At 45.7% G+C, this 27,412-nt stretch overlaps 1 protein-coding gene across 2 annotated transcripts in view; it reads left to right on the top strand.

Moving 5' to 3' along the window:
* Nucleotides 1–27,412, top strand: part of ACSBG2 (acyl-CoA synthetase bubblegum family member 2) — a 91,451-nt gene that overhangs the window by 36,116 nt on the left and 27,923 nt on the right. For both annotated transcript variants that reach the window (XM_086947226.1, XM_086947225.1), the window contains exons 6-11: nt 458–578; nt 3,159–3,239; nt 4,402–4,551; nt 6,726–6,902; nt 8,987–9,168; nt 11,234–11,467. In XM_086947226.1, the coding sequence (XP_086803352.1) occupies nt 458–578; nt 3,159–3,239; nt 4,402–4,551; nt 6,726–6,902; nt 8,987–9,168; nt 11,234–11,467 (945 nt within the window). The remainder of the gene's footprint in view (nt 1–457; nt 579–3,158; nt 3,240–4,401; nt 4,552–6,725; nt 6,903–8,986; nt 9,169–11,233; nt 11,468–27,412) is intronic.

The following is a 27,412-nucleotide window of genomic DNA, read 5'->3' as shown; positions in this document are numbered from 1 at the left end:
GTAAATGCCACACTGTTACCACATTTTAACAGGGGTTTGTGTCTTGCAAATTCTTTCATTATAATTTAATGCAGCCTTTGTAACCAAATGACTTGACCTAAAGCATTTTTGGTACAATCCTTCAAATGAAATCTAAATTGAAATCATGCACTTGGCTATGATCTCCAGATCTCTTCCATAAGAGTTTTCAGCAAACACTTGAGTCAGTATTGCTGGATGGTGTTGGTACTTTAGAAATAAATCAAAACGTCATTAATCTGGCAGAAGGCACTTAACTGACCCAGCTATTGCACCAGCTTTAAACTGCAATGTTGATTTTAATTACTGTCACTGTTTCAACAGTTTCACATAAAGCGGGCAATTATGGCTGTAGAATCGTCATCCTCCTGTGTTCATTGCGTTTTTAAATCTCCCCTGACTTGTGTAAGGATTTAAATTTATATTTTTTTGTATACAGTGGTTTTGCGGTTGGAATCTATACCACAAATTCGCCTGAAGCTTGCCAGTATGTAGCAGAGAACTGTGAAGCTAACATCTTAGTGGTAGAGAATCACAAACAGCTACAGAAAATCTTACAGGTAAAATCAATTAGTGTAACTTTTAGATAAACTCGACTAACTCCCAATAACACTAATGGGCTGGAAAAGGGACTTGTGAGGGAACGTTCTTTTAAATGGCTCATCTTTTGGGAAGCATCAAACTGCTTAACAAAGATTCAGCGTGCCGCTTTTGCACCAAGATGTGTTGCAGGATCAAATACAGCAAGGGATGCACAGTGCAAGGTGGTGGATTATGGGAACCTTTGCTTCACATCGCGCTCCATTCATGTAAAACAGAAATGCATTACTTAAGACCTTGTTGCGCTACAGAGCCCGTACCTCAAACTTAAATATGTTTAAGAGTGACTGCCCACAAGCTACATTTCAACTCTGCATAGGGATAATAAAGAAGGGCTTTTCCTTACAAAAGGGCAAGCACATGCACACACAGGACACCCGCCAAACAGTAACAAACCGCCCACACTGTCTTCGCACATCATTCCCACCATTAAAACCACCAGACAAAAAAGCCTCCGACACCAACCCTCCTGCAAATCAGATGACAGCCCCCTCACAACGCTCGACCAGTTTATATGTGAATACCTACAGAGAGATGTCTCAAGCTGGATTACAGCAAGTCGTTCACGCTATGCTTGACTGACCTTAGGTCAGTTGTGTGGGTCGCTACCTCATAACGACCCGACTTGCCCCCATCAGTTTTTCAAAATCCATGAACTTCACCGTTTTTCAATTAAAAGACCAGACCAACATGTTCCACAAAGAAGTCCATCTGGGTCTGAAATCGTTTTAACTCCGTTGCCCTCATAGTAAGGCCTGCTTAATAGTTTCTTGAACCAGTGACCAGAGTGTAGGCAGATATTGAAAGAAGCAAATATCTCTTCGTCAGATCGAAAATGTGCCCTTATGCCTTTCTGTATTTAGTGTATCTAGAAAGAATGTGATGCTTCACGATGGTAAGGGCATAGCTTCTTTATCCTGCAATTTCAGAAATTCTGTATTTCTTTAGCTAAAGTGCATTCATCAATAAGTACTCCTTCAGAAAAAATCCTTCACAAACTTATTTGTTTCTCTCTGTAAATTCACCTGAGAGCCTGCTCGTAACTGGTAATAGTTTTTGCCAATTGTTTATACAGTAGTTCAACTATGGAGCACAGCAGAGTTAAAATTAATTTTGTAGAAATTGTTATAACGTCAACTAGAATTCTTAGCAAATTACAGGCTTTTGTTTTATAGAACAGTTTTCAACTTTTTCACAAGGTAAAGTTGGCATTGTGAACTCGTCTTCCCCTTCCTTCCGAAAGTGGTGTCAGATTTCAGTTTAAATCACAGTGCAGCTGGCTGACTTTTTCCCAATGATCATAGCCCCAAGAGAACAATTGTTACTCAAGTTAGATGTGAGTGAGCTATGAGAATCTTCCTAGACAAAGGAAACATAAGTCCATTTTAACAACTTTTTTTTTATCCTTAAGCCTCGTGCCTTGTGTACGATTATTCAATTTATAAAAAGTGTTGGCAAATTGTGCACCACCATTGTGCATGGAATAGTGTTTTGCGAGCGACTAGTGCTAGTAGGTTGGTTCACAAAATACTGAATCACAGGAAGAGTTGGAGAGTAACATTAGGCGGCTCGCTATCTGCAACACCTTTAACTGACTATATTCAAGGGATGGTGGCCTTCAAGTAGCTGCAGTCCACCATTCATATGATTGCATTTCAAAATAAAAAAACGTTTTTGGGGAGAAAAAAAGCCTGTGCTCTTTAAAGGAAGCAGTGCTGCTTTAAAAAAAAGTTTTCTGTTTTAGAAAACATCAGTTGGAACATGCAGTGGTTCCCTGGACCACTGCATTATTTTTTAGAAACTGACAACAAAATTCCAGAAGGGAACCATTTTCTTTGCCCCATAGCTAACCAACTGGGTAGGGTCCTTAGGAGTCCGGCTTAAATAAATTAACACATGCATTAATTTAATTCCATCCCATTATTGGGGTTTTCCGCACCTGTTTTCTTTCTGGATGAGGAAGAACCTCAAGGGAATATTTTTTGCTGGTAAAACCAGTTGTAAAATCGCTTGAGACTATGGCTGCAGCAGCAGCCAGGTCTCCTTCGTGTTTTTTAAATGGGTGAAGCATAAAATACTTCCTTTTGCTAGAAAAATGTTTCACCTTCCTTTATTATCCCCCACCGTAAACAGAGCACACAGCATGTAGTGAATGTATGAATTAAATCACACTGAATTGGGAATTCTTCATAGTTTAACGGCCTTAAAATTCAGTCTCGCTCTGGAGTGCGCCATTCCAATGGGTTTAACTCTTAATTACATGGTACTGGGTAGATTTACTTCACGATTACAGATAAGTTGCATGTGAATTGGCAGTGCGGTGAATCTGCCCCAGCACCCTGCTACTCCTAATTGGAATTTTGTGTTGAACAATTGCCTTTCCACCCCTTTAAACATGCCTTCTAATAATAACAGCTATAACTATAATAATTAGAATATTACATTTTGGTTTTCTAGAATGCATTCTGCTTTGCCATTAATAGTAAAGCTGCAAACCAATCACCGGAGTTCTTCTTTAATGACCGTTGTATGTTTTACAGATTCAGGACAAACTTCCTCACCTTAAAGCAATCATACAATACAAAGACGAGCTGAAGGAGAAAAGACCAAACCTTTACACAGTATGTATAAAATGAATATTTACCTGCTTGTCTTTTCCAAGCCAGACCTCAGTTCTCTGTCCATCCTTTATCTGTCGAATTTGAACATGTCTGCAATCTCAAAGCGTGCCACTTTCTGCTATTCTTCGTCTCTTGTATTTCACGCATGCAATATATTCTCTGTAGCCCTCCAGCAGTGGTTAAGCTGGATGAACTGCTCAGTAAAAAAAAGTAACCTTCATTGTTAGATGGTATGTCTCTAGGATCCATCTGTCCATCTCAGACAGTCGACTTCCTATAGTGCATTTCAACTATTGCGACAGCACCTTGCTTTTATATATCTCTACTCTAGTTGTGTCATCACAACATCATATACCTGTTTAAAAGTCAGTGTTGAGCCATAGTTCTTAAAGTTATCGTTGCATGGGGGGGTGAAAGTAAACAAGCAAAGGCAGTGGGTCTTGTTTTATTTTAACGGCTGACACATTAAAGAAAAGCTTCTACTTTAAAAAAAAAATGGATTTCCAGAAACAATACATCTGTGAGATACATACTATAATGTGTGATGATTCAGTGTACTTTTTAGTTTTAACATATTCACTGTAATTGTAAAAACAGGAACTGCATTAATGATACTAACTACTTTCGCACAAGCTGCTATTGGTTGCTTGGTTTAACAATAGATATACAGACCGCTGTGCTGTCAAGCCAGATTTAAAAAGCTACCAACTAGTTAGTGGCTCTCCAGCGTTTGCACCTTTCACAGAGTTAAAATGGTCTGAGTGTTCCCTGTTAGGAGTCTGAGAATCCCAGGAATTACAAGCCTGGAGCAGGGGGACATGCGATTCTATGAAAGAACTGATGGCAGAGAAGATAAAGGTACCTTAATTAGAACTATAGTTATCCAGCATTGATATCTTTCAGACATTCACCTTGTTTGATTATGATTTATTGTCCGACTGGTATGTCCATGGGTACTTGTGTTAAAGTTGTAAGCATGTTAAAAGTACTTATTTTACAGAGTTTTATATAGCACGAACTTGACCCGAATCAGGTATCAGAGCACTGTACATAGCACCAGTTGCATTACACAAGGACACATTCATTTTTGTTAGGCTTATATTCATCTGAACTCGGCTCTAGGATTTAATATACTTACAGAGCTGTTTTTCTTGGATTGCAGTGGTCGGAGTTCATGAATCTTGCAAAGGATTATCCGGACAGCAAGCTTGATGAGGTCATTGCTACACAAAAAGCCAACCAGTGCTGTACACTCATCTATACATCAGGAACTACAGGACAGCCAAAGGGAGTCATGCTGAGTCACGACAATGTAAGTCGCAAGTTCCATATGTGCCAGTGGGGATGTGGATGAAGGGAATTCTACAGTTTCTAAAGTGGAGGTTTATTTAAGGGCTCTAGCTCCCACTAACTCGTTTGTAAACCCAGATGGTATGTGCTGAAGCTTACACAATGGAAAATGGTTTGACACCAAGCACTGTGTTCCTTCAAAGGGTTGCTAGACTTCTGCACAATTTGGCAGTACTGGGGGTTAATGCTGGTGTGCCTCAATGTTTCATCTCTTGAATCCACCTTCAAGGCTGATGTCCTTTTCCTCACAAGTGATAAATTAAGGCTTTGAGGCTCCTGTAACAGTCAAAAGCAGAGTTTGGTGTCACTGCCAAAAATAAACATAAAAAACTCTTTCATAGTCTTACAGATGCACACTGTGAAGCCATCAGAAATTGTGCACAGCTGCCATTCATGAAATCGGTTATGCATGCTCCTCACAAGTTGAGCAAGCATTCCAACTCAGTTGTGGAAGTTGTAAATAAGTCTTTGCTCACTACATCTTTATCGCAAGAAGCTGAGGAATGACATAACCACCCGCTTGCCATTCTATGACCTCACCAAGAGTTTTCATAAAGTTAACGGGAAACATGCCACTATAGATCCCTTATACAGAGCTTCCTTCTTTCTGTTGCTGAGCGGATTTCACACAACTCCTCCAATTGGAGCTGTTTTGCCAGGGAGGTTTGTATAGACCCACAAGGTGTAAGAAATGGACAGAGCATAGCTATGCAAAGGCCTTTTTCAGTGTGCTGTCCGGTAGTCATTGAAACCTCGAGAAACCCACAGTTGAGAGGTGCTTATGGAAAGAGGGCGACTTATCTACTTGAATGTATGCTCCTCTACTTCTCTATGATCGTTTTATTAAATGGATAACCATTTTCGGTGTGCTTTGTCAATGTCTTGGTGGGTTAAGCCTACAGCTGTGCTAGATGTACGGGTGCCTGATTCCTTCCAAAAATTGCACCAGGACCAATAAGGGTCGTAACTGTAAGCTATACTTGCCCTATCGCTGCAGACCTCCGTGCATATTAGTATCTATGTATAGATGGCGATCATACAAATACACCTCTCGGTATGTTTCTCAAAATCTCTGCAGCACTTAAGTCTCAGTGTCATTTGAAGCCATTTAAAACACAGTATGGTTCCTTACTGCTACCTTGGCACCCAATTGCCGCTACATAGGCACAGCAACACACTTTTATAGCGAATGGGGAAATAAGTTATCACAAGTCATTTACTAATGGGAGTTGCTAATTATTCAGCAGTCTTAAACTAAAAGATCTTACGGAAGAGAATTATATAATGTGGGGACTTTGAACCAGTGGAATATGAGACATAAGCTGTGGTAAAGGAAGACAAGTTAGATTATCCCGGTAGACCTCTTGTGTTTATGCCAGTTTAGCAGCCAGAAATGTTGCCAGTGGAGTCCACTTGGAGGGTGCCATCGCTTTGATTAAAACTAGAAGCCAACATGAAGGTTGCAGAGGAGAAGTACCAGAGGAAGAAAGAAAATGTTTTCTCCTTACCTATTTTCCAAAAACACAGAAGGCTTGAGGCATGGATCATTTCTTCCAAGCTGCTGAAAATTTTCCAAGCACAGATTTGTTTTTAGGCTGCGAATGATAAGCTTCTTTCTAAACCACCAGATTATTAGCAAGTAACATAATTTGCCTCTGGTGCATCTATCTACCTTAAAAAGGGGTGTTTGTCTTGCATAAATTATCATTATGACCGTCCAGATGCTGGTGTCTTATTTTCAGAATAGTTCCCAGTGATAGTGGCCTAAACATGCCTAGATTCTAACCAGATTCTTTATTGGTTTTCCAATTAATACAAGGACAAACTAATCCTAAAACGTATTTTCAGGCATTTGGCACCTAGAAGCAGAAAGGATTTGATTCGATATTTTTTACATTCTTAAGTCCACTTCAGTGGTGTGCATTCAAAGTCCTGAGCTTGCTAAATTGTATGGTATTATTTGTCAAGTTTGTATATTATTCTGATTACATCCTTTTTAAAATGTAATAGAAAAGAAAACCGCATTTTATGTCTTTTTTGGATATGTGAAATAGACTGTTAAGTATTTGCAAATTTGTATTGTGAATATAAAAGTTTAGACTTTGTGAACAAGTGTAAATTTTGTTACTGATTTAGGTTACGTGGACGGCAGCTGCTGCTGGTAAAAGTGTCTGTCTTCGGGAAGCCCATGATCAACAAGAGATTGTGGTCAGCTACTTACCTCTTAGCCACATTGCAGCACAGATGATAGATATCTGGCTGCCTATGAAATATGGGGGACTGACATACTTCGCTGATCCAGACGCCCTGAAGGTAAACTATTTACATACATAAAACCTTACTTGCACACTAATGACCAGATCTTAATAGTTGTAAACCTACACCAGCAAGTTTCTACCCAGACAACAGGTGACTATTTCCGACTGTTTACAATTCTTAAACGTTTAGCCAGGCTTGTGCCGCACCTGTGTACTAGTCACAGCTCTCCAAACATAATCCCAGAAAAGTAGTATACATTTTATTTTGTATTCCAAAATATAATGATCAGTGTTAAGCCCCTAACCATTTCCAGATCAAGAAGGGAGTTGATGAAGACAAATCACTTGCTGTTGACAGGACTAGATGTTTTTATACAGAAACCTCAATGCAAGTAAAGACTTGTGCAAAGCCAATTTTGTGAACTGCAGATATCTCCTTCAGTTACGAAAGCAAACCATCTGCCTGTATTAGTTAAACTTAATTCCCAAATCGCTTTGGAGAGATTTGTCTTCCCTCCGATTTGGTGATAGTATCAGTGGCATGAAAATCTAATCTAATGCAGTTGCACCTTCCTCTACTGTTCCTCCTGACAAGGAGTAAATGCATGGCCACAGCAGGTAGTAAAATATGTGGAACATTGGCAGCTAGCATAACAGCTAGCGCAACAGCCGTCTTAAGCCGGTATGATAGTTCTTCATGGTCCTCTTGGCATAGCTCTGTTGACAAATTGCCAAAGGAAGACTGGCAAGACTTACAAGAAATTTTCAAGCGGATACGCTAGTCTCGAACTAAGCAATAAGTGCTGCAGCAGATTTCCACTTATCTTTCTGCTCATTGTTACTGTCATGGTATTTGTCTGAGGTAGTTCTTAGCTGAGATTAACTGGCCTGAATAAAACAAGAAGATCAGCAGAGGATTCTAAATCTTACTTTCTCAGGCAGTTCTCTATTCACCTCACACGGCGACCATAAGAAGGCTCATATGAAAACAAAACTGGATATCTTGAAACCGGTGGGATTGGAAAGGAAGGAAAACTATCAAATGGATTGCAGCCTTTTGACAGACATGCTTTTCAGCAGAGGGATCAAACTGTTTAGTGGCCTCAAAGCCCACACTTAAAGTAATGGAGACCAGGTTACCAGCCCAGATACTCTTGTCGTCTGTCTGTTGTACCATTGAAGAAATCCTACATCAAGGGCTACTTTGGGAAGAAGTTAACACCTTAATCCAGAAGCAGACAGTGGAAGATGCCTAGAACCACCAAGTAGGAAAAGGGATCCATTCCTGGTATTTTCTGGCTTTAAGATTGGATGGAGGAGGGAGGGTTCAACCATTCTCTATCCCAGACTGACTAACAAATGGATCAAGGAAGAGGAAAATCAGAATGGTGGTGTTTCACCAAATTTACCACCAATTACATCGGGGAACTGATTGTGTGACCTAGATTTGCAGGATGCCGGAGTTTCACATTCCAGTCCTAAATATAAAAAAGATTGATGTAGTTTGTGGTAGACCAGAACCCTTTTCAATTCAAGGTTCTTGCATTTTGCCTGAAGTCTGCTCCTTGCACTTTCTCAAAGTAGCTCGCAATGGTGACGGCACATCTGAGAAGGCAGAAAATCCTTTGTCTACTCAAGTAGATGACTCAATAATAAAACTGACATCAAGGGCCAGCAGTGAGGCATTACCCTCAAGCGGCAAACATCTTGTGAAGTCTAAGACAACATTAAAAAACAGAAGTTGACCATTATTCCAGCTCATAGGATCCACTATTCAGGAGGGACTTCAGATGCATAGGTTTCAAAAGTGCATGCTTTAGAAGACAGACTCCCACCTATCCATCTGAAATGTCAGTCTCCTACGAGCTGCCAAGATGCAGTGTTTTCCAAAAGGTTTTGAATTCTGATCTCTGAGCAGATCACTGCAAAATCCTCTCCCTCATGCCCCTTCTGAATCAAGGTCTAGGCTTTAGGTACACTTGTTACTTGTAAGCTTTATACTGGTCCCATCACTTTACACAATTTAACAGAGTTCAGCAAAGAAAAGATTGAAAACTTCAAAGCCTTAGTATGCTATGCACTTTTGGTACAGATTACATTTTACAATCAATTTTAATTTCATGTATTTTTACCTCCTAGGGTTCTTTGGTAAATACCCTCCGAGAAGTGAGGCCGACAGCCTTTATGGGCGTTCCTCGTGTCTGGGAGAAGATGCAGGAGAAAATGAAAGCTGTGGGTGCAAAATCCTCAACAATCAGAAAAAAGGTTGCAGCATGGGCAAAAGATGTTGGCTTACAAACCAATCTCAAGCGGATGAATGGGTAGGTGGAAGAAAATTAAAGAGGCTCTGTGGAAATGTACTATAATCTGGTATAAATTACAAAATGTGAGTGACTGAATAATATGATCTGCAGTCTCCCATGCAAAAAAAAAAATTGTCTAAAATTACACTACAAAGCCTCTATGGTACACTCCACTACTCTGCAGATAAACTCTGTGTAGGAAGCCTTTTAAAAAGCAGTTTAAATTCAAGAACAATGTACAGAGAATCTAAGCAAAGTCTGCTCTAAAACCTACAATTTAAGCTGTATTTTTAATTAACCAAAATTAGGCTATATAATAACCTAATGTCAACGTAGAGGTGTAAAAGGCCAGGTTTATTTACTTTAGAAGTACTCTACTTGTATGCCTTATTTTGAAGTTATGGTGTTACTTGACTTACAGTGATACGAATTTGCAATTTCTCAAAACAATACATGGAAACTGGCAAGTTAAGTCAGTCACGTAATTCCCTAGTTTTTTTTGACAAAGAACAAGCATGTCCTCTCCTCACTGAAATGGTCAGCGTGGTATTTGAGACGAAAGCCAAATACTAATGGCCGTACATAACCCCATCAACCTGCAGCTTAATGTGAGAAAACCACACACATATACAAGCTGAGTGGAAGGAAAAACGCATAGGGTTTCAAATGTTAACAATCTCAAAATACCAGTCAGGTTAAAAGGTGCCCTATGTCGTGCCTCTGGAGGTAGTATCACAATGGGGTGATATGAACGTCATAGCATGCCCCCATTTTAATCAGATCCAGAAATTAATGCGGTCTATTGGCTCCCTGGAAAAGATTAATTTCAGGAAAAAATGTATGCACAGTTTAAGTGAAGAGGGGGGAAAAATTGGTGTCAAGTGGCAAAAGAAATTTTCATTTTTGTGTTATTTCATTTAGAACAGTTTTAACACAAAGTGTATTGAGGCACTATTAAAATACTGAGGGCCATAATTTCCACTAAGGAGCCAATTACGATGCTGTAGTAAACGGCTCCGACCCTTGGTCGGAGCCATTCCTGCGGCATCATAATCAGCTGTTTGCATTCATTTCTGACTGACCCATTTGGATGGAGTCAGTTGGAAAGGAATCCGTACTGTATTTCCAAATGGCTTCCGACGGGCTCTGAGAGCCCGTCTGCCATTCGGAAAGCCTCTAGTAATCCCAAGGGTGTCTCTTTCTGCCCGAGGGATTACAATGTTGGATTCCGACAGCCTTTCTGTGCCGCCCTTTCAGACACAAAAAGGCTGTCGGAAGTCAACTTTGGGAGCCCCCAACAGGTACCTCATGGGGGCATGGCCTTCAGTGCTCGGCCTCCTATGGTGCCCCCCCTGGTGATCCCTGCACCCCGTGGCCGGCACCTTGAGGTGCCTGCCTCTTCTCTGTACAATGGGAGCATGCTAGCCGGTTGGAAAACATGCTCCCATTGTAAAGAATAGGAGTGCAACCGAACACTGTGTAATTGCTGGGTTGGGACCTCTGACTCTAGGTCGGCTGGTCTCCGTACTGGATCGATATCGGACTGACTCGGGTCCATCCGACATCGAAATCAGGCCCAAAAGTAAGTGAGACAATTTACAAATTAGTTCTTTCCATCTGCCCACTCACCTCATCTCTTGTTAAAAGAGTGCTGCACCACCTACAAATAGCTGTTTGCTCTTTACCGATATCTGTATGGGACTGTTGGCTATCAGTCTCATGTGTAACAGATACTCTTTAAATTTCCACCAGTGAGTCAGAGAGATGGTTGCATTTATTTAGCTGAAACTGTATGCTTGTTACAAGTTCAGAGGAAATCATGGTATTCAGTGCCATCACACTTGTGGTCAAAATGTATTTGAAAACAAAATGTTCAATACTTGTGTCTAAAGAATGAATGTTTTCTGCGCCATGATTACTTTTCAGTGTATGTTCAAAATGGGGGACACAAATTGGGAAAATGCTTTGCTTACTGAGGCGTCCTGTCTAAATAAGTTTGGAGACAATGATTTGAGAACATTGGTAAGCAGAGTTAATTTATTTTAAATCATACTAACCAGTTAAATACTTCTTTTCTTTGAAGGGCTGCTGCTGACCCAGTTACGTTTCGTGTAGCAAACAAGCTGGTGTTCAAGAAAGTTCGCAAGGCGCTGGGATTGGATCGATGCACAAAATGTTATACGGGTGCTGCTCCTATCACCAAGGACACGTTAGAATTTTTCTTAAGTCTCAACATTCCTGTATATGAACTATATGGAATGAGTGAAAGCACAGGGCCTCATACATTATCTGTTCCAGACTCCTTCAGAATCACAAGGTATGTGAACTGTTGAACACCTTGTCTCATGTTTAGTTTTTAATAAAAAAAAAAGGGTTTCATAACAAAAATAAATAGTCTATGAATCACAGATTTTACCAAAAATCGCATCCAAAGTAGGTGACCAGTGGAGCTATAATCTTCCCATCAGAGCAAAAGATTCAAACATATACTCTGCTTCACACACAGGTCTTCGTTTCTAATACACAACTAAATCCTCACCAAGAGAACAAGCAGGTGTTTAGCTGAACTCATGAAAATTAGAAGAGGCCCTTCGCAAGTAAAAATAATTTAAACATTTTTGGCTGAGAAAGCTAGTTTGCAAATGTTTGCTTCAGCAAGAAAACTGCTTCCTATTTTTTTTTTGATTAAATATTTTATTGAAAAACAGAAGCAGAGTCATCATCCAATAATCATTCCATGCAATACAGAATCAGACATAATGGGAAAAACAGAGAGAATAATACATCAAGGATCATTACGACGTCGAGGTCCAGCCTTATCCATAGCCATATCGACAGTGGGGGAAGTACAGATCTCACCTCTATATACATTCCATTGTCCCCACTTTTTGTCCCATTTTCTGGGGCATCCCCTGATGTTAAATACAGATTTCTCAGCCAGCATGCATCTGTCCATATCAGCCACCCACCCCACCAGGAGAGGCCTCTGCGGGGCACCCCACTGCATTGACACTGCACGTTTCACCAGCAGAAAACCCAGGGCCACCCACTGGAGCTCTACTTCTGTGAAGTCCGTAGCACCCCAAATGTTAAGGATCCCTTCTTTAGGGGAAAGAGGGATGGGTTTCCCTACTGCCTCTGTCACTTTGCGGGTCGCCCTTTCCCAGAGCTGTTGAATTATAGGACATTCCCACAACACATGATAGAAGGAGCCAGTAAGGCCACAGCCATGGAGACACACATCGTCAGGGCGCCTACCAATTCTGGCCAGGAGAGGAGCAGACATATAGGCTCTGTGTAGGACTTTCAGTTGAATCAACCTGAAACTGTGATTAATCGCCGTTTCTCTGGGGGACATCAGTGCCGATCGCCATTCGTCATCTTCTAGGTGTCCTACTTCACCTTGCCACTTGTCTCGTAGGGACTGGAAGGAGTCGGGCATGTGGTTGCATAATTTACGGTACTAGCAAGATATTGCCTTTGTCTGGAGAGGCTCCGAAAGTAGCCTATCCTCGAGAGGTGAGGCCTCTGGAAGGGAGGAAAGGTCGGACCCGTTCGTGAGGACAGCATGTTTAATTTGGAGGTATCTGAAGGCCTTGCTCTGGGCAAGAGCGTGACGCTGCTGGAGGTCAGTAAAAGTCAGTAGTTTCCCCTTGTGGAGCAAGTCACCCCAGAGTGGAGATGCCGATCATGTCCCATTTGTCGAACCCTTTATGGTGACAAAGCGAGCCTAGCTTCTGTGAGGCTCAGAGCGGGGTTGCTTTAGTAAACACTTTAGACCATCCCAGGCTCTTGGTAGCACGTGCCAAATAGCTATTGTGTGTGACATGGGCCCTACGTATTGACCCAGAGGGAATTTACCATACAAGGCACCCAGGTACCCTTCCCGTCCAGTCCTGTCTGGTAACGTTCCAAGTGAAAAGCCGGGTCGTAAGCGACCCATGAATCCAAGAGTTGGTGGCCACCAGTTGATAGGCCCAATAATTGAGGCGCATATTTGGCAGGGCGATGCCCCCATCCTACCACCCCTGAGTAAGTTTATGGAGAGCAATTCGGGGCGCCTTACCATCCCATAAGAGGAGCCGTAGATCTATCTCCTTCCAGCGCACGGAAATAGGAATCCGCAATCATAAATGGGCAATTTTGAAGAACATATAAAAAACGCGGGAGTGCCAACATCTTGAAAAGAGCCGCTCTGGCTGGGAGGGACAAAGGTAGTGCACGCCTGTGAGATATGTCACTATAGAGTCTCTGTAGTGGGCCTTTCAGGTTACGGTCATAGAAGAGTTTGGGATCCGGAGTATCAAAAACGCCAAGATACTTAAACCCGTCCTTGGCTATGGCAATTGAAAACCCCCTAGGAAGGGCGGGCGGAGGGCCATGTAAACAATACAGAACCCATTTGGCCCAATTGATTGAAAAAACAGAATATTTACCAAAATTGGTGATGACATGCAATAAACTGTTAATGGAGGATCTGGGAGAAGAAACATAAACCAGGATATCATCGGCATATAAGGAGATTTTGTCAATCGTGTCATCGTTCCACCGAAGCCCCCCTGATGGAGGCATCAGACCAGATCCAGTGGGCTAAGGGTTCTAGGGTAAGTGCAAACAAAAGTGGGGAGAGGGGACAACCTTGTCTGGTCCCTCTGTGTAGCTGAAATTGTCTGGAGGTGTGGGCATTGACTCGCACCTGGCCCAACAAATCAGTGTAGAGCAATCGGACCCATTGAATGAAATTAGGGCCAAAGCGTCTCAGGACCTCAAAAAGGTAGTACCACTCTATAGAATCAAATGCTAGTGTGGCATCGAGGGACAAAATTGCGGCATCCTCTTGTATGTAGGGCTGCCTGCCAAGAACGTTGTGTAATCTGCGGAGGTTTAGGGCAGTGTTTCGGCCTGGAAGGAATCCTGATTGGTCATCATGAACTAGGGAGGGGAGGGCTGTAAGAAGTCTGGTAGCCAGGAGTTTGGCCAAAATCTTGACTTCAGCGTTTATAAGAGAGATCGGCCTATAGGAGCCGCAGTCAGTGGGCAATTTGTTAGGTTTATGGATTGCAGCTATGAAGGCCAGCCGCTGGTCCAGTGGCAGACTGCTGCGATCAAGGCTTTCCTCAAAAAAATAGCCTTCAAATGAGGGATTACCTCCTGGGCCATCCCCTTAAGGAATTCAATTGGGACGCCATTAGGTCCCATAGCCTTGCCCGATTTTATAGCAAAAAGAGCGTTCCTAATCTCCTCAACTGTGAGATGTGTCCAACTCGTCCCTATCTGTGTCAGAAAGAGTGGGTAAATGCATATCCTCCAAAAGTAGTCGGGATTCGTCTGCCGTATACCCTAGAGGAGTAGACCTGCTCTAAGTGGTCTACAAAGGCCTCAGCTATATCCTGTGAGTCAGTGACGTTTGAGGCATCGGGACGGATCAGCAGCCGAACCCATCTAGAGCCCTGTTCGCGTCGCCCTAGCCAAGCAAGCATTTTACCCGCCCCATCTCCCAGTTCATAGACTCTATGGCGAGTTTGTAACAGTTTAGCTTGAGCCTTTTCCAAGGCCAATGCCTTGTATTACTTTGTTTAGATCTGAGACGGTTAGCCGTCTCATAGGATGAGTTTGCATTAAGGTCTGACTCCAGGCGGAGCAAATCAGTTTCGGTCTGAATCAATATCTCGTTCTGTTTGTGTTGATAGCCGTATTTAAGAGCCAGCGCCTTTACCTTGATAACTGCTTTATACGCTGCCCAGATCGTGACTGCTGATTGGACCGATCCGAGATTTTCAGCAAAATAATATTCGGTATGTTCAAGCAGGTTGTCTTTAATGTCAGGGATTTTCAGGAGCCACTAATTGATTACTATGGGTCCTCGGGTCACTTGTCGGTGGTAGGTAAGCTCGACAGTAAGCAGAGAATGTTCCAAGATACCCCGAGGAAGTCCCTTTGGGTTGTGGAAGAAACCAATGTCCGCCGTGGGACAGAAAAAAATACTCCATGCGGGACATACTATTGTGTGCATTGGAATAGTGTGTGAAATAGTAAGTGTCCGGGTGAAATGTCCACCATAGGTCCTCTAGGCCTATTGCCTGAGTAAAGTCCAGAAGGTCGGAAACCTGCGTTTTGAAGCTGCATTGGGGATGCCTGTCTAACGGATCGTTCATCTTCCTGTTAAAGTCACCACCAATAACTAGTGTACCCTGGGGAAGATCTAACAGAAGTCGTTCTAGGGCCATCAACGCGTCCTTGACCAGCGCTGGTGGGATGCGTGCCGAACTGCTTCCTATTCTTGATTGTTGGTGGATGCGGTTTCCTTTCTACTCCTTTTAATCTTTTTAGGTCTTGCGCCTAGCGATACACTGCGCAGCAGTGTTCGCGCAGCGAGAATCCTTTTGGCTGGGTTTTGAAAATGGACCTGGTTTGTGATTGGGACCGTAAGATTCTAATTTAGTGGGCAATTCAGAGTATCCCCTGTTTTGATTGAATGATTGGTTCAGATGCATGCTCCTTACTTTGGTAAATGAATCTGGCCATGTTCCATAGAATCTCGCGGCATTTAGATCTTCTGGGAGGATTGAGGCAAAGAAAGCCCCTGTGTCTGTGGTCCTGAATGTGTAAACCCATGCTTTGGGCTTCTTTACGAGTGCCCAGAGAGGATAGACGGGTTGATTTTGTGATTTTATCACCCCTTGGGTTAACAGTAGCTCGGTTAACACTAGGGGTGTGGGAATACAGAGTGAACCCTGAGAAATTAAGAATTATGTGGGGGATCATTAGGGCCAGGTCTGATTTCCATCCACAATCCCCTTAATTTCTTATTCACCCCTCCCCCCCCCCCCCCCCCCCCCCCTTTCCGCCGCCAAAAACTCCACTGAGCATACAGAGGCATAGTCTTACTGCGGACCTTGTAATTCTCAACATGGCCTGTTATTCTGAATTGACATAATGCAAAGGTTGGTCATTTTTTTTAACTACGCTTGTATTTCTGCACTGAAGCATGATCGTGTTTTGCTTTTCTTGTAGGCAGTGCAAATCATGGGATACAATATATAATATGTACTTTAGTGGCAGGAAATAGTCGCCAATGGATGGCATCTCTGCTAAGGGACCAACTGTGAATAACTTTTTATAATCCTTCGCATACAAGTCCTGGGCCGGGGACTACTCTACTCTCCCTCTAGGCATACAGTTGACAGTCAATTACTCTTGCTTCATTCCGTCCGATTACTTTGAAGGAGTAGTTTCTTACCTGTAACTCCAGTTCTGCAGTAGGGGTATCTCTGTTACAGTCATAATCTAGTGAATAGTCCCGCCCATGTGCGTGGACCCCGGAGCAATCAAAAATAATCTCTTAAGCTGTCTTCATTGCAGTCCTGCATAGACACGTAAGAGAAAATTAAAGACAATAATGCAGCCTATACCTACAAGGCTACACTGTCCAGTACTTCAACTAGAAATGCCAAGGATATAACACCAATAACACATTCAGCACAATCTATCAAGTTTCACCCACAGAGAAACTTTCCTCTCCTCACCAAATCCTTGGAATGATCGAGAGGAAGGCAAGGACAGACAAGGCTCCATAGGCTGCCATTATGTGTCTGAAAAAGGGATACCGTGCCTTTAAGGAACTCTCTGGAGACCCTCGGTATCCCAGCATGCTCAGCCCCTTCCTTTTACTTTCAGTTCTTTTTGAAGGTGCATAAAGTAAGGCCTGTAGCATACATTACCATACCATTTTCTCCACCGGGGAGGAGGGCGGGCGCTTATGACTATAACAGAGATACCCCTACTACAGAACTGGAGTTACAGGTAAGAAACTACTCCTTCTGTAGTAGGGGATCTCTGTGTATAGTCATAATCTAGTGAATAGAATGGCAAGCCCATCCAAAAACAACCGGGCGGTGGAGAAATATATACAACACCCCTATTGTGCGAACAAATTCCGCAGCGAAGCCTGCCCAACCTGAGCACCTGCTCTGGCATCCGAGTCCAGACAATAGTGCTTAGCAAAGGTGTGGACCGACTTCCAAGTGGCCGCCCTGCAGATCTCTGCAATGGGAACATTTCGAAGCAAAGCTGTTGCAGCTGCTTTGCCCCTGGTAGAATGAGCCTTAGGTTTACCCCCTAAGGTCTTATTCGCTATCTGATAACAGAGCTGGATACATGACACAATCCACCTAGATATGGACTGTTTCGAAGTAGCCAGACCAGTCCTAACCGACCCATAGTTGACAAACAGCTGGTCGGATCTATGGATATCCTTGGTCTTATCCAGATAGAATTTCAACACCCTCCTAACATCCAAGGAATGAAGAAACCGTTCCGTTGGAGTGGAAGGATTCTGGAAAAACTTTGGTAGAATTATAGTCTGATTCACATGAAAATCAGAAATCACCTTGGGAAGGAACTTAGGGTGAGTACGCATTACAACCTTAGGAGCATGAAATACAGTATAAGGTTCCTGGCAACACAATGCCTGAATTTCACTCACCCTGCGGGCCGATGTAATGGCCACCAGGAACGCCGCCTTCCAAGACAGGTGCTGCAACGAAGCCTTATGAATAGGCTCGAAGGATTCCTTCATCAGCCTGGACAGCACCACGTTCAGTTCCCAAGAAGGCGAAGGAAGCCGAACAGGAGGGAACACCTTCAACCCTTCCAAAAAATCCTTAATCACAGGAATCTGGAAGAAGGATGTCTGTGAAGGGCCTTTTCTGTAAGCAGTCAATGTAGCTAGCTGAACCTTAATAGAATGAAAATTAAGGCCAGACTGACCTAGATGCAGAAGGTATGGAAGGATAACATCCTCCTTGCAGGTCGTCGGATCATAGTTCTTAGACATGCATCAGATGCAGAATCTCTTCCATTTGTAAGCATAAGCGGTCCTAGTGGATGGCCTCTTAGCCTCCTTCAATATGTCCATGCAATCCTCAGGAAGATTCAAGTGGCCATATTGCACTATCTCAGGAGCCATGCCGCCAAACTCAACGATGAGGGCTTGGGGTGCACCATCTGTCCCCGGAACTTCGTGAGAAGGTCCGGCCGACACGGCAGCCGCCGATGAGGTAGGATCGACCGGTGAAGCAGGTCCGTGAACCACCACTGTCTGGGCCATTCCGGCGCAATGAGGATCATCCGCGCCCGGGATCGGGCCAGCTTGATGAGCACCGCTGGAGAGCGTCCCCGGCTGGTAATACCTCGCGGCGAAGCCGCAGCATTTGCTGTTTTCTATGGTGGCGAATAGATCCACGTCTGGAGTGCCCCAGATGGTGAAGATGTCGTCGAGCACTTCGTCGTTTATGACCCACTCGTGGTTTTCGTGAAGCAACCTGCTGAGGGCATCCGCCTGAATATTCTGCACACCTGGCAGATGAGTTGCCGTTATCGTCAATCCTCTGGCTAGCAGCCAGTGCCAGATCGCCTGCGCTTCCTGTGACAGTGTGCGCGATCTCGAGCCACCCTGCTTGTTGAGGTAATACATTGTGGTCGTATTGTTCGTCTGCACAAGCAAGGAGTTGGTCTGGAAGGACGGCTGAAAGGCCTTCAGTGCCAAGTGAACATCTCTGAGTTCCAGGAAGTTGATACGTGGACTTGGTGGAGACCACGTTCCCTGGATCTGTAGATGGTCTGAATGCGCTCCCCATCCCAGGAGAGACTAATCAGTCACGATAGTCTGAGTCAGGATGTCCATGTCTCTCAGGAGATTCTCTGCAGAGCACCACCATCTCAGGGACTGTTGGGCGTGAAGAGACCACTGAATCAGGTCGTCCCAACACCCTTTCCTCTGGCCCCACTGGTCCTCCAAACATTGCTGTAGCGGCCTCATGTGTAGGCGTGCGTGCGGAGTGAGGAAGACACAAGAGGCCATTGATCCCAGTAGAGAAGACACCGTCCTCACTGTTGTAGATGGAGCAGCTATGAGAGCCTGAGCCTTCCGAAGGAAGGATAAGCATCTCCTCCGAAGGAGACACGCTTGCCGACAGCGTATTGATGGAGGCTCCCAAGTACTGCAGGCACTGTACAGGAATCGGGACAGACTTGGACAGATTTATGTGCAACCCCAGACGGTTCAACAGGACGGCCGTCTTGTTGAAGTGCAATTGTGCTTCCTGGAAGGTAGTGGCCTTGATCAACCATTCGTCCAGGTACGGGTAGACAAACACCTTGTTCTTTCCCAGGTGTGCTGCTACCACAGCCATGCATTTCGAAAAAGTCCTGGATGCAGACTTCAGTCCAAACGTTAGTACGGTGTATTGATAGTGATTGGCGCCAACAAGGAACCGCAGGAACTTCCGATGTTTCCGTGCAATGGGCACATGGAAGTACGCATCTTGCAGATCTATCGCACACAGCCAGTCTCCCCTCTTCATCTGAGGATATATTTGGTGCAAAGACAGCATGCGAAACAATTCCCTGCGAATCCACTTGTTTGCTTGTAGCAAATCCAGAATGGGCCTGAACTCGTTCTTGTCCTTGTTCTGTACTAGGAAGAAGCGTGAGTAAAGACCCTTTCCCCTTTGAGACAGAGGGACGTCTTCTATTGCCCTTTTTCTTAACAGGGTATCGGCGTTCGCCTGGAGCTCGCGCAGTTGGAACTGCGAGCCAACTGGTGGAATCGCTGAAGGCGGGCTGGTGAAACGAAGACTGTATCCATTGCAAACAATATTCAGCACCCACTTGTCCTGAGTAATGTTTCTCCACTCTGCCAGGTAATGTTGAATGCTTCCCCCCCACTGGAGCGGGTAACGGATGAAGGGGAAGTAACAGCTCAGGGCCTAGACCCAGCCGGGCCTTTGGTCGCGGCGGAAGACTGTTTACCACCTCGGCCCCTCCCAGCGGAAACCGTTCCAAAAGCGCCGAACTGTTGCTGCTGATGTTGCTGTCCAGCCTGTCGACCTTGCCCTCTGCCTTGTGCCCCGTACCGCCACTGGAACGGGCGGAAGGTCTTTTTCTGTTCCTTAGGCTTTTCCAACCCGACAGCTGTCAGGGTTTGCGCCTCCGCCTTCATGCGGGCCATCTCGTCATCCGCATGTTTCCCAAAGAGGGTCTCGCCCGAAAAGGGTAGGTTAGCAACCCTCTGCTCTGCCTCGGGCTTCAAGGATGTAAGACTCAGCCAGGAGTGGCGCCTCAGGTTGACCCCATGGCAGTACCCGTGGGCTGCCAAGAGGGAAGAATCTGCAGCCGAACTTATTACCTGGTTGGAAACCAGCAGCCCTTCAGCGAGGATCTCTTGGAAATCTTCCCTCTTCTCCCGGGGAAGGTGTTCCATAAACTGTTGGAGGGACTCCCACAGAGCCCGATCGTAACGTCCCAACAGGGCTGAGGCACTCGCGGCCTTCATCGATGTGGAGGCTGTCCCGCAAACCTTCCTGCCTGCCGAATCCATCCAGCGGCTCTCCTTGTCAGGAGGCACTGTTGATGACGGGGTGGTGGCGTGTTGTTTTCTTGCCAAAGTCACGATCACCGAGTCAGGGGTGGGATCCACCCGAAGAAATGCTGGATCCGAGTCAGAAGCCTTATATTTCTTCTGCAGCCCTGAAGGTGCCGATTTCGTAGACGCAGGCGTGAGTAACAGCTCCATGGCCGGCTCTTCTAGCCCAGGCACCAAGGGCAGCAAAGGACGAGACAACTGCTTCTTGTGCAGCGTTTCGAAGATGAAGGATGTCAGAGGCGCGGGCATAGTGAGCGTGATGCCCAGTTTAGCCGCTCCTCATAGCAACACATCCTGGAAGGACACTATGTCGTCTACTGGAGATACCCTCGTCCGAGGGGAATCCGTCAGGGTAGGAAAATAGTACCTGACACTAGAGCTATCTGTGTAGCGGGACCTCAACCTGTCCCTCCTGTGGCGCTGTCTGGATCTTGTAGAAGAGCGACGGCGACTCCTGGATCTATCCCTCTGTCTGGAGCGAGATCTCGACCTCCGCGGCCTCGGACGTTCCACGGGCCGCAGCGGAGGGCGCTGTGGAGGTCTAAACGGGAGCCTAGGTTGCGGTGATCCCGTAGGTGGTGTCGGAAGATGTGGTAACGAGGTGGACCTCGGCAGAGGTGGTGGAGTAGGAGGTGGAGGACTATGAGGAGGAACAGGCGGCGGATTACGTGGAGGAGGGTCTTTATGTAATGGAGGCGGTGTAGGCTACCTTGGCTTGGCGGGGGAATAAACTTGTGAGTGCCCCGAGCCTCTTCCCCCCCCCCCCACCCCCCCCCCCTCTCTTCCTTCTCTTCGCCTGACCTGAAGGGGGGGGGGGGGACCTAGAGACCGTACCCCTGGTAGTCGAGCTAGGGCGCCGTCGCGACCGTGGACTTGTGGTGAGCGAAGACACAGTCCTGGCCTTGGAACCTCTCCTGGAGGGCGATGCTCTCCTCCTTGAGGCTGAGCGCCGTTTCAGCGTCGACTATGATCTCCTTCTCGACGCCGACGACTTCCTTCTCGACGCCTATCTTCTTCTCGACGTCAACAGACGGCGGTGCCTCGACGTCTACCGCCTGCGTCTCGAACCCTCTCGACGTCGATGATGACTCGACGATGAATCCATTCTCGACGACTACCTCGTCGAAGGTCTCTACGTCAATCCCCTCGACGTCGCTTCGACCCAGAGCCCTGGGAGACTGGGAGCAGACCGTGGTCATTCCTCTCGACGTCGAGGGTATAGACGTCGACAGACCGGTGGTGTTTTCTGGCCTTCTTCTTACTGGGAAGCCCCCAGAGGCCTCAGCACGGGCAGAGGAAGAAGCCCCTTCCTGCCCAGACCCACCTTGACCTTGCTGTCTTCTTTGCTCCAGTCCTTGGAGCCTGATCTTCTCTCTGTCCTTCAGGATCCTACTTGAAAACTGAAGGCAGATCTCACAAGTCCCAGGAACATGAGAAGAAGGGAGACACAGGATACAGACCCTGTGTGGATCAGATCTTGCCTTCTTCCTGGCACACTCTGGACATTTCTCAAATAAGGCAGGCATATTTGATACGAGTGGCCAAATCACCAAAAAAGTGAAGAGGCAAAAACACGTCGAGTGAACACACTCTTAACACTTTAAAAGTGCCAAAAAGTTAACAAATTACCCAAAAAGGGAGAGCTCAATGCTCCAGGGTCCTGCTAGCAGGAGCCGGAAAAAAGAACTTAAAGTAAAAGGAAGGGGCAGAGCATGCTGGGATACCGAGGGTCTCCAGCGAGTTCCTTAAAGGCACGGTATCTCTTTTCCAGACACATAATGGCAGCCTATGGAGGCGTGTCTGTCCTTGCCTTCCTCTCTATCATTCCAAGGATTTGGTGAGGGGAGGAAAGTTTCTCTGTGGGTGAAACTTGATAGATTGTGCTGAATGTGTTATTGGTGTTATATCCTTGGCATTTCTAGTTGAAGTACTGGACAGTGTAGCCTTGTTAGGTATAGGCTGCATTATTGTCTATAATTTTCTCTTAAGTGTCTATGCATGACTGCAATGAAGACAGCTGAAGAGATTATTTTTGATTGCTGCCGGGTCCACGCACATGGGCGGGACTATTCACTAGATTATGACTATACACAGAGATCCCCTACTACAGAACAAAAGTTTCAAAAATTGCTTGTAGATGTGTCCTAGTTGATTCTAAATAGTTGTGTGTGTATCAACAGGTCCTTCATAGACATTCAGTTCTAGGATGGTATGTCTCAGTGGTTCCAGGTATTATCAGCCTAAACCTGTAATAAAGAACAACACAATTTGTGTCATAATGGTGCATAGAAAACAGACAAATGTACAAAGTAAAAGAAAAACAAGAACTTGCGTTTGTTTATGGTTTGAATAAGACCTCTTGGCCCTGTTTTTGCCTTGAAAGTATTTTTTGCACTGGTAGAACACCAATTTGTAAGCAAACAGTATTGCATAAGGAAACAAATGCTCTCTTTCTCATTCTGAGCCCAAATTAGTTAAAAGTATAAGTTTTGCACTAAGGGACCGAAAGGTTGGCATATTTACGTGAAATGTGGTGGCAGTATTCTGAGATTTTGCCTGCTGCTATTAACCTTACTCAAGCAGGGACCCACTCTTTCTGAAACTCTCCCCTACAGTTCTTCAGTTTAACAAAATGTAATTTACAAAATGTGAGATATTGCATTTTAAATTAGTGTCATTTTAAATGAGTGTAAACTCCTGTTTATACCAACAAGTCTTTGAGCTATAATTGTGTAATGTAGAGAAATTGTTGCCTCTTCCACTTTGGACATTTTCTGCACATTTTTCCGAAGCCCTGGTTTTTACATATGTGAATGTTCTGATAGATAAATCTGCCAGTGGATTCCTCACCTTGTGAATATCCCCCTTGCGTCAGCAACATTCGGAAATTCTTTTTGTAGCTTCACGCCGACGTGGACGACGTCATAGAGGCACGGCATCGCAAGCGACTCCGCTGACGTCACCGACACCATAACAGGACCACGCCGGCGTGATGACATCCGTTCCCTTCTTTCCGTGTCGTCGACGCTAACGGTTTCGGGGAATCTCTGTAGCTGTTGGTAACTTTGTTACTGTTTTCTCAATTTTCCTGCTTCTTTGTGTCTCTAGTGATGTCGACTAAGAAGACCGGGTTCAAGCCTTGTAGAGAGTGCGGCAAGATCATGTCTATCACAGACCAGCACGAGGATTGTATCTGGTGCCTGAGTTCGGACCATGATGTCGACGGCTGCTCTTCGTGTAGAAAAATTAACCCGAAGGCGCTTCGTGAGAGGGAGACCAAGCTGCTGATGGTGAAGTTGAGAGGTAGTAAAGAAAAGAAGACTCCGAGATCACGTTCAAGAAGGTAGAGGTCAAGATCCCGTACGGCGTTGCCTTCGAAGTCTTCATCTGATCATGCTTCGAAGTCGAAGAAAAAACATAAGAAACAAAGGCATGTGTTTCGAATCACTCCGGTAAGAATTCGGACTCGAGACCGAAGTCGCCTAAGAGGAAGCATGGAAGGATTTTGTGTCTCCATCGCCGGAAGTCTTGGATGCAGAAGGTGAGTCTTCACCTTTGGAGTCGCGAGCTCATTCACCAACTCCGGTTCCGAATCCATCTCCGGTGCCGTCCCCAGCTCGAGAGGATGAAGAGGTCCCTTTGGATGAGGGTTCAGTACCTGTGGAAGAAGAGGCAAATCCGGAGCCTGTGAAAAGTCAGTCTGAGGGTTCTCACCCTCCTTTCCCGACCCCAGGTCAAGACCCTTCGGCATTTTTAAATGCTATGTATGGTGTCTTTTCCAGAGCATGGTACCCTTCTGGTGCACCTTCGGGCCCTATGGGTCCTCTGGCGTTTAATTTAGGAGTTCCCCACTCCTATGCTCCAGCTCCCTTTATGCCTTTCATGCTGGCTCCGACGCAGCCTTGGCAGTACTCGGCTCCACCGAGGTCGTCAACGCCAATACCAACGTTGCCTGCTCCGAGTCGACCTCCTGAACATGTCAATGTCAAAAGTTTTTATAAAGCGCCATTCTCACCGTAAGGTCAAGGCCTGGGAACAGCGCCCTGGGCCTTCGGAGTCGATCCCGGCTCCGTCTGAGTCGTTCACGGATTCAACGGCGTGGCTGTTGAAGGAGAGATCTAGGAGGGATGCTCAGCGCCTCTTTGAAGAACAAAGATATAGGGAGGCTGAGGCTGAGATGGAGGAAGGTGAGCTTCAAGATGATTGTTTTTGAAGATCTAGCAGAGGCTATTGGCCTGGAGCTTTGCACTGAATGGGAGCTGCCATCTGATGCCCCTTTAAAGGATGTTAAGCCATACCACATGGTCATGAGGAAGGCTGCAGAACTTTTGAATTTAACGCTCCCTACGGTTGAATTTAAATCTAATCTTCTGACTGAGGTTCTCCATTCCCCAAGTTCTGTAATTGAGCCATTGCTCCCTTTTAATGAGGCTTTAACTGAGCCTATTTCGTAGGTTTGGAACAAGCCTCTAACAGCTCCTGCAGTGTCTAAAAGTGTTGCAAGGTGGTATAGAGTTGCACCTGGAGTCCCTGAATTTTTAATGTCGCATCCTTCGCCTGAAAGTCTTGTTATTCAGGCAGCCTGTTCTAAAAAAGAATGTGGGCGCATTTCCTCAAGTGCCAGGGGATAAGGATGCCAAGAAACAGGACCAGACTGCTAAGAAGTCCTTTTCTTCAGCAAGTTTGGCTTTAAAGTCAACCAATGCCACTTGCCTTATGGGGAGATACATTCATGCCTTTATGGATTTGCTGCGTCTGTTGGCTCCTAAAATACAACAAGAAGGATTTTGAGGAAGTGTTGACTGATGCACAGGCGGCTGCACGCCAGGTGATCCAGAGTGGGCTGGACACTGCTGATTCGGTTGCTCGCATCATGGGAACCGCTGTTGCCTCTAGGAGATCTGCCTGGCTGAAGTCATCAGACTTTTCGGCGGACGTTCAGGCCGCATTATTGGATCTGCCTTTTGACGGTATTGGACTTTTTTGGAAAAAAAGCTGACGTCGCCTTAGAGAGATTTACGGACAGTAGGGCTACTGCCAAATCTTTGGGGCTGCAGACCAGGGGTTCATCTACCAAAAGGTATAGAGGGTTTGGACGTTCTTACTTTCGCCCCTACCGACAAGGTCAACAGCAGCAGCAGCAAACCCCCCTGTACAGGTCTTACAGGGGTAAGCAAAAAGCTCGTCCTCGAGGATGTCAGGCCTCCTCCTCCTCCACCTCTTCCAACCCCCCAGCCACAGAAAAGCAGCCCTAGATCTGCCATTCAGGATCATGGGGGTCCGGTAGGGGGTCGGCTTACCTATTTTCTACGGGATTGGGAATTGGTTACATCAGATCTTTGGGTTCTCAATCTCGTAAAAAATGGGTATGCTCTTCCCTTTCGGGAATTCCCTCCAAATTACCCTCCTTGCCAAGGTTTTTGCACGGAGGAACACCTGTTACTCCTGCAGGAGGAAGTCCAGACACTGTTAAGAAAGGGTGCGATAGAGTTGGTTCCAGAGCAGGAAAGGGGTCAGGGATGCTACTCCCGGTATTTCCTGATACCCAAGAAGGATGGCAGGCTTCGTCCATTCCTGGATCTTGAACCTTTACCTGAAACAGGAGAAGTTCAAGATGCTCACCCTTGCACAGGTTCTTCAAGGCGCTGATGGAAGAAGACTGGATGGTGTCAATAGATTTGCAGGATGCATATTTTCACATCCCTATTCTTCAGTCTCACAGGAAGAATCTCTGTTTTACGATGGGTTTACAGCACTACCAGTTTGTGGTCCTACCGTTTGGTCTTACTACTGCACCTCGAGTTTTCACCAAGGTGATGGCTGTGGTGGCAGCACATCTCAGAAGATCGGGGATACCGGTATTCCCGTATCTGGACGATTGGCTGATCAAAGCCGAATCCCCAGAGATAGTGCTCCCTCATTTGCAAGAAACAACTCAGTTGTTTCACAGGTTGGGTTTTTCGATAAATGTACCCAAATCTCACCTGGTGCCTTCCCAGCGCAACCTGTTCATAGGTGCGGTACTGGACACAACTGTGTGTCGTGCATTCCCTCCACCTCAAAGGATTTGCGACATACAGGAGTTAATTCCTTTATTTCACAATGGAGCGGTCGTTCTAGTCCTGAAGGTCCTTCGCCTGCTCGGTCTGATGGCTTCCTGCATTCTGTTGGTCAACCATGCACGCTGGCACATGGAGGTGCTCCAGTGGTGCCTCCGCAGGCAGTGGTATCAGCACAACAGAGATCTCAGGGAGTCTGTGAGGATCTCCAGAGAAACTGCAGCAGATCTGGCTTGGTGGGGAGTGGAAGGCAACCTGTCTCAAGGAAAGCCTTTTCAACTGCCTCCATCGGTGGCCACAGTGATAACTGGTGCATCCACTCTAGGGTGGGGTGCTCATCTGGGGAATCTGGAGGTCAAGGGTCTTTGGTCTCCAGAGGAAAGGTTGCTGCACATCAACCTTCTGGAATTGCGGGCGATACGTTTGACACTCCAGGCCTTCCTCCCTTCCCTTCGCGGTCAGTCGGTTCAAGTCCTGACGGACAACACCCCTGATATGTGGTATGTCAACAAGCAGGGAGGAGTAGGGTCGCAGTGTCTCTGCAGAGAGGCTCTGGTCCTGATTTGTCTGATGGCAAATCATCTGGCCGGGGTTTTGAACGTGCATGCAGACAGTCTCAGTCGGCAGTTCTCGGCCGACCACGAGTGGAGGCTTCATCCGGAGGTGGTTCGTCACGTCTTTCGGACGTGGGGGAATCCTCAGGTGGACCTGTTCGCCACTTGCGAGAATGCTCACTGCCTGTCATTCTGCAGCCTCCAGTATCCGATGCGGGGAGCCT

The sequence above is a fragment of the Lissotriton vulgaris genome, chromosome 12, assembly GCF_964263255.1.
Source record: "Lissotriton vulgaris chromosome 12, aLisVul1.2, whole genome shotgun sequence".
NCBI lineage: Eukaryota > Metazoa > Chordata > Amphibia > Caudata > Salamandridae > Lissotriton > Lissotriton vulgaris.
This window is presented reverse-complemented; position numbering and strand designations above follow the sequence as displayed.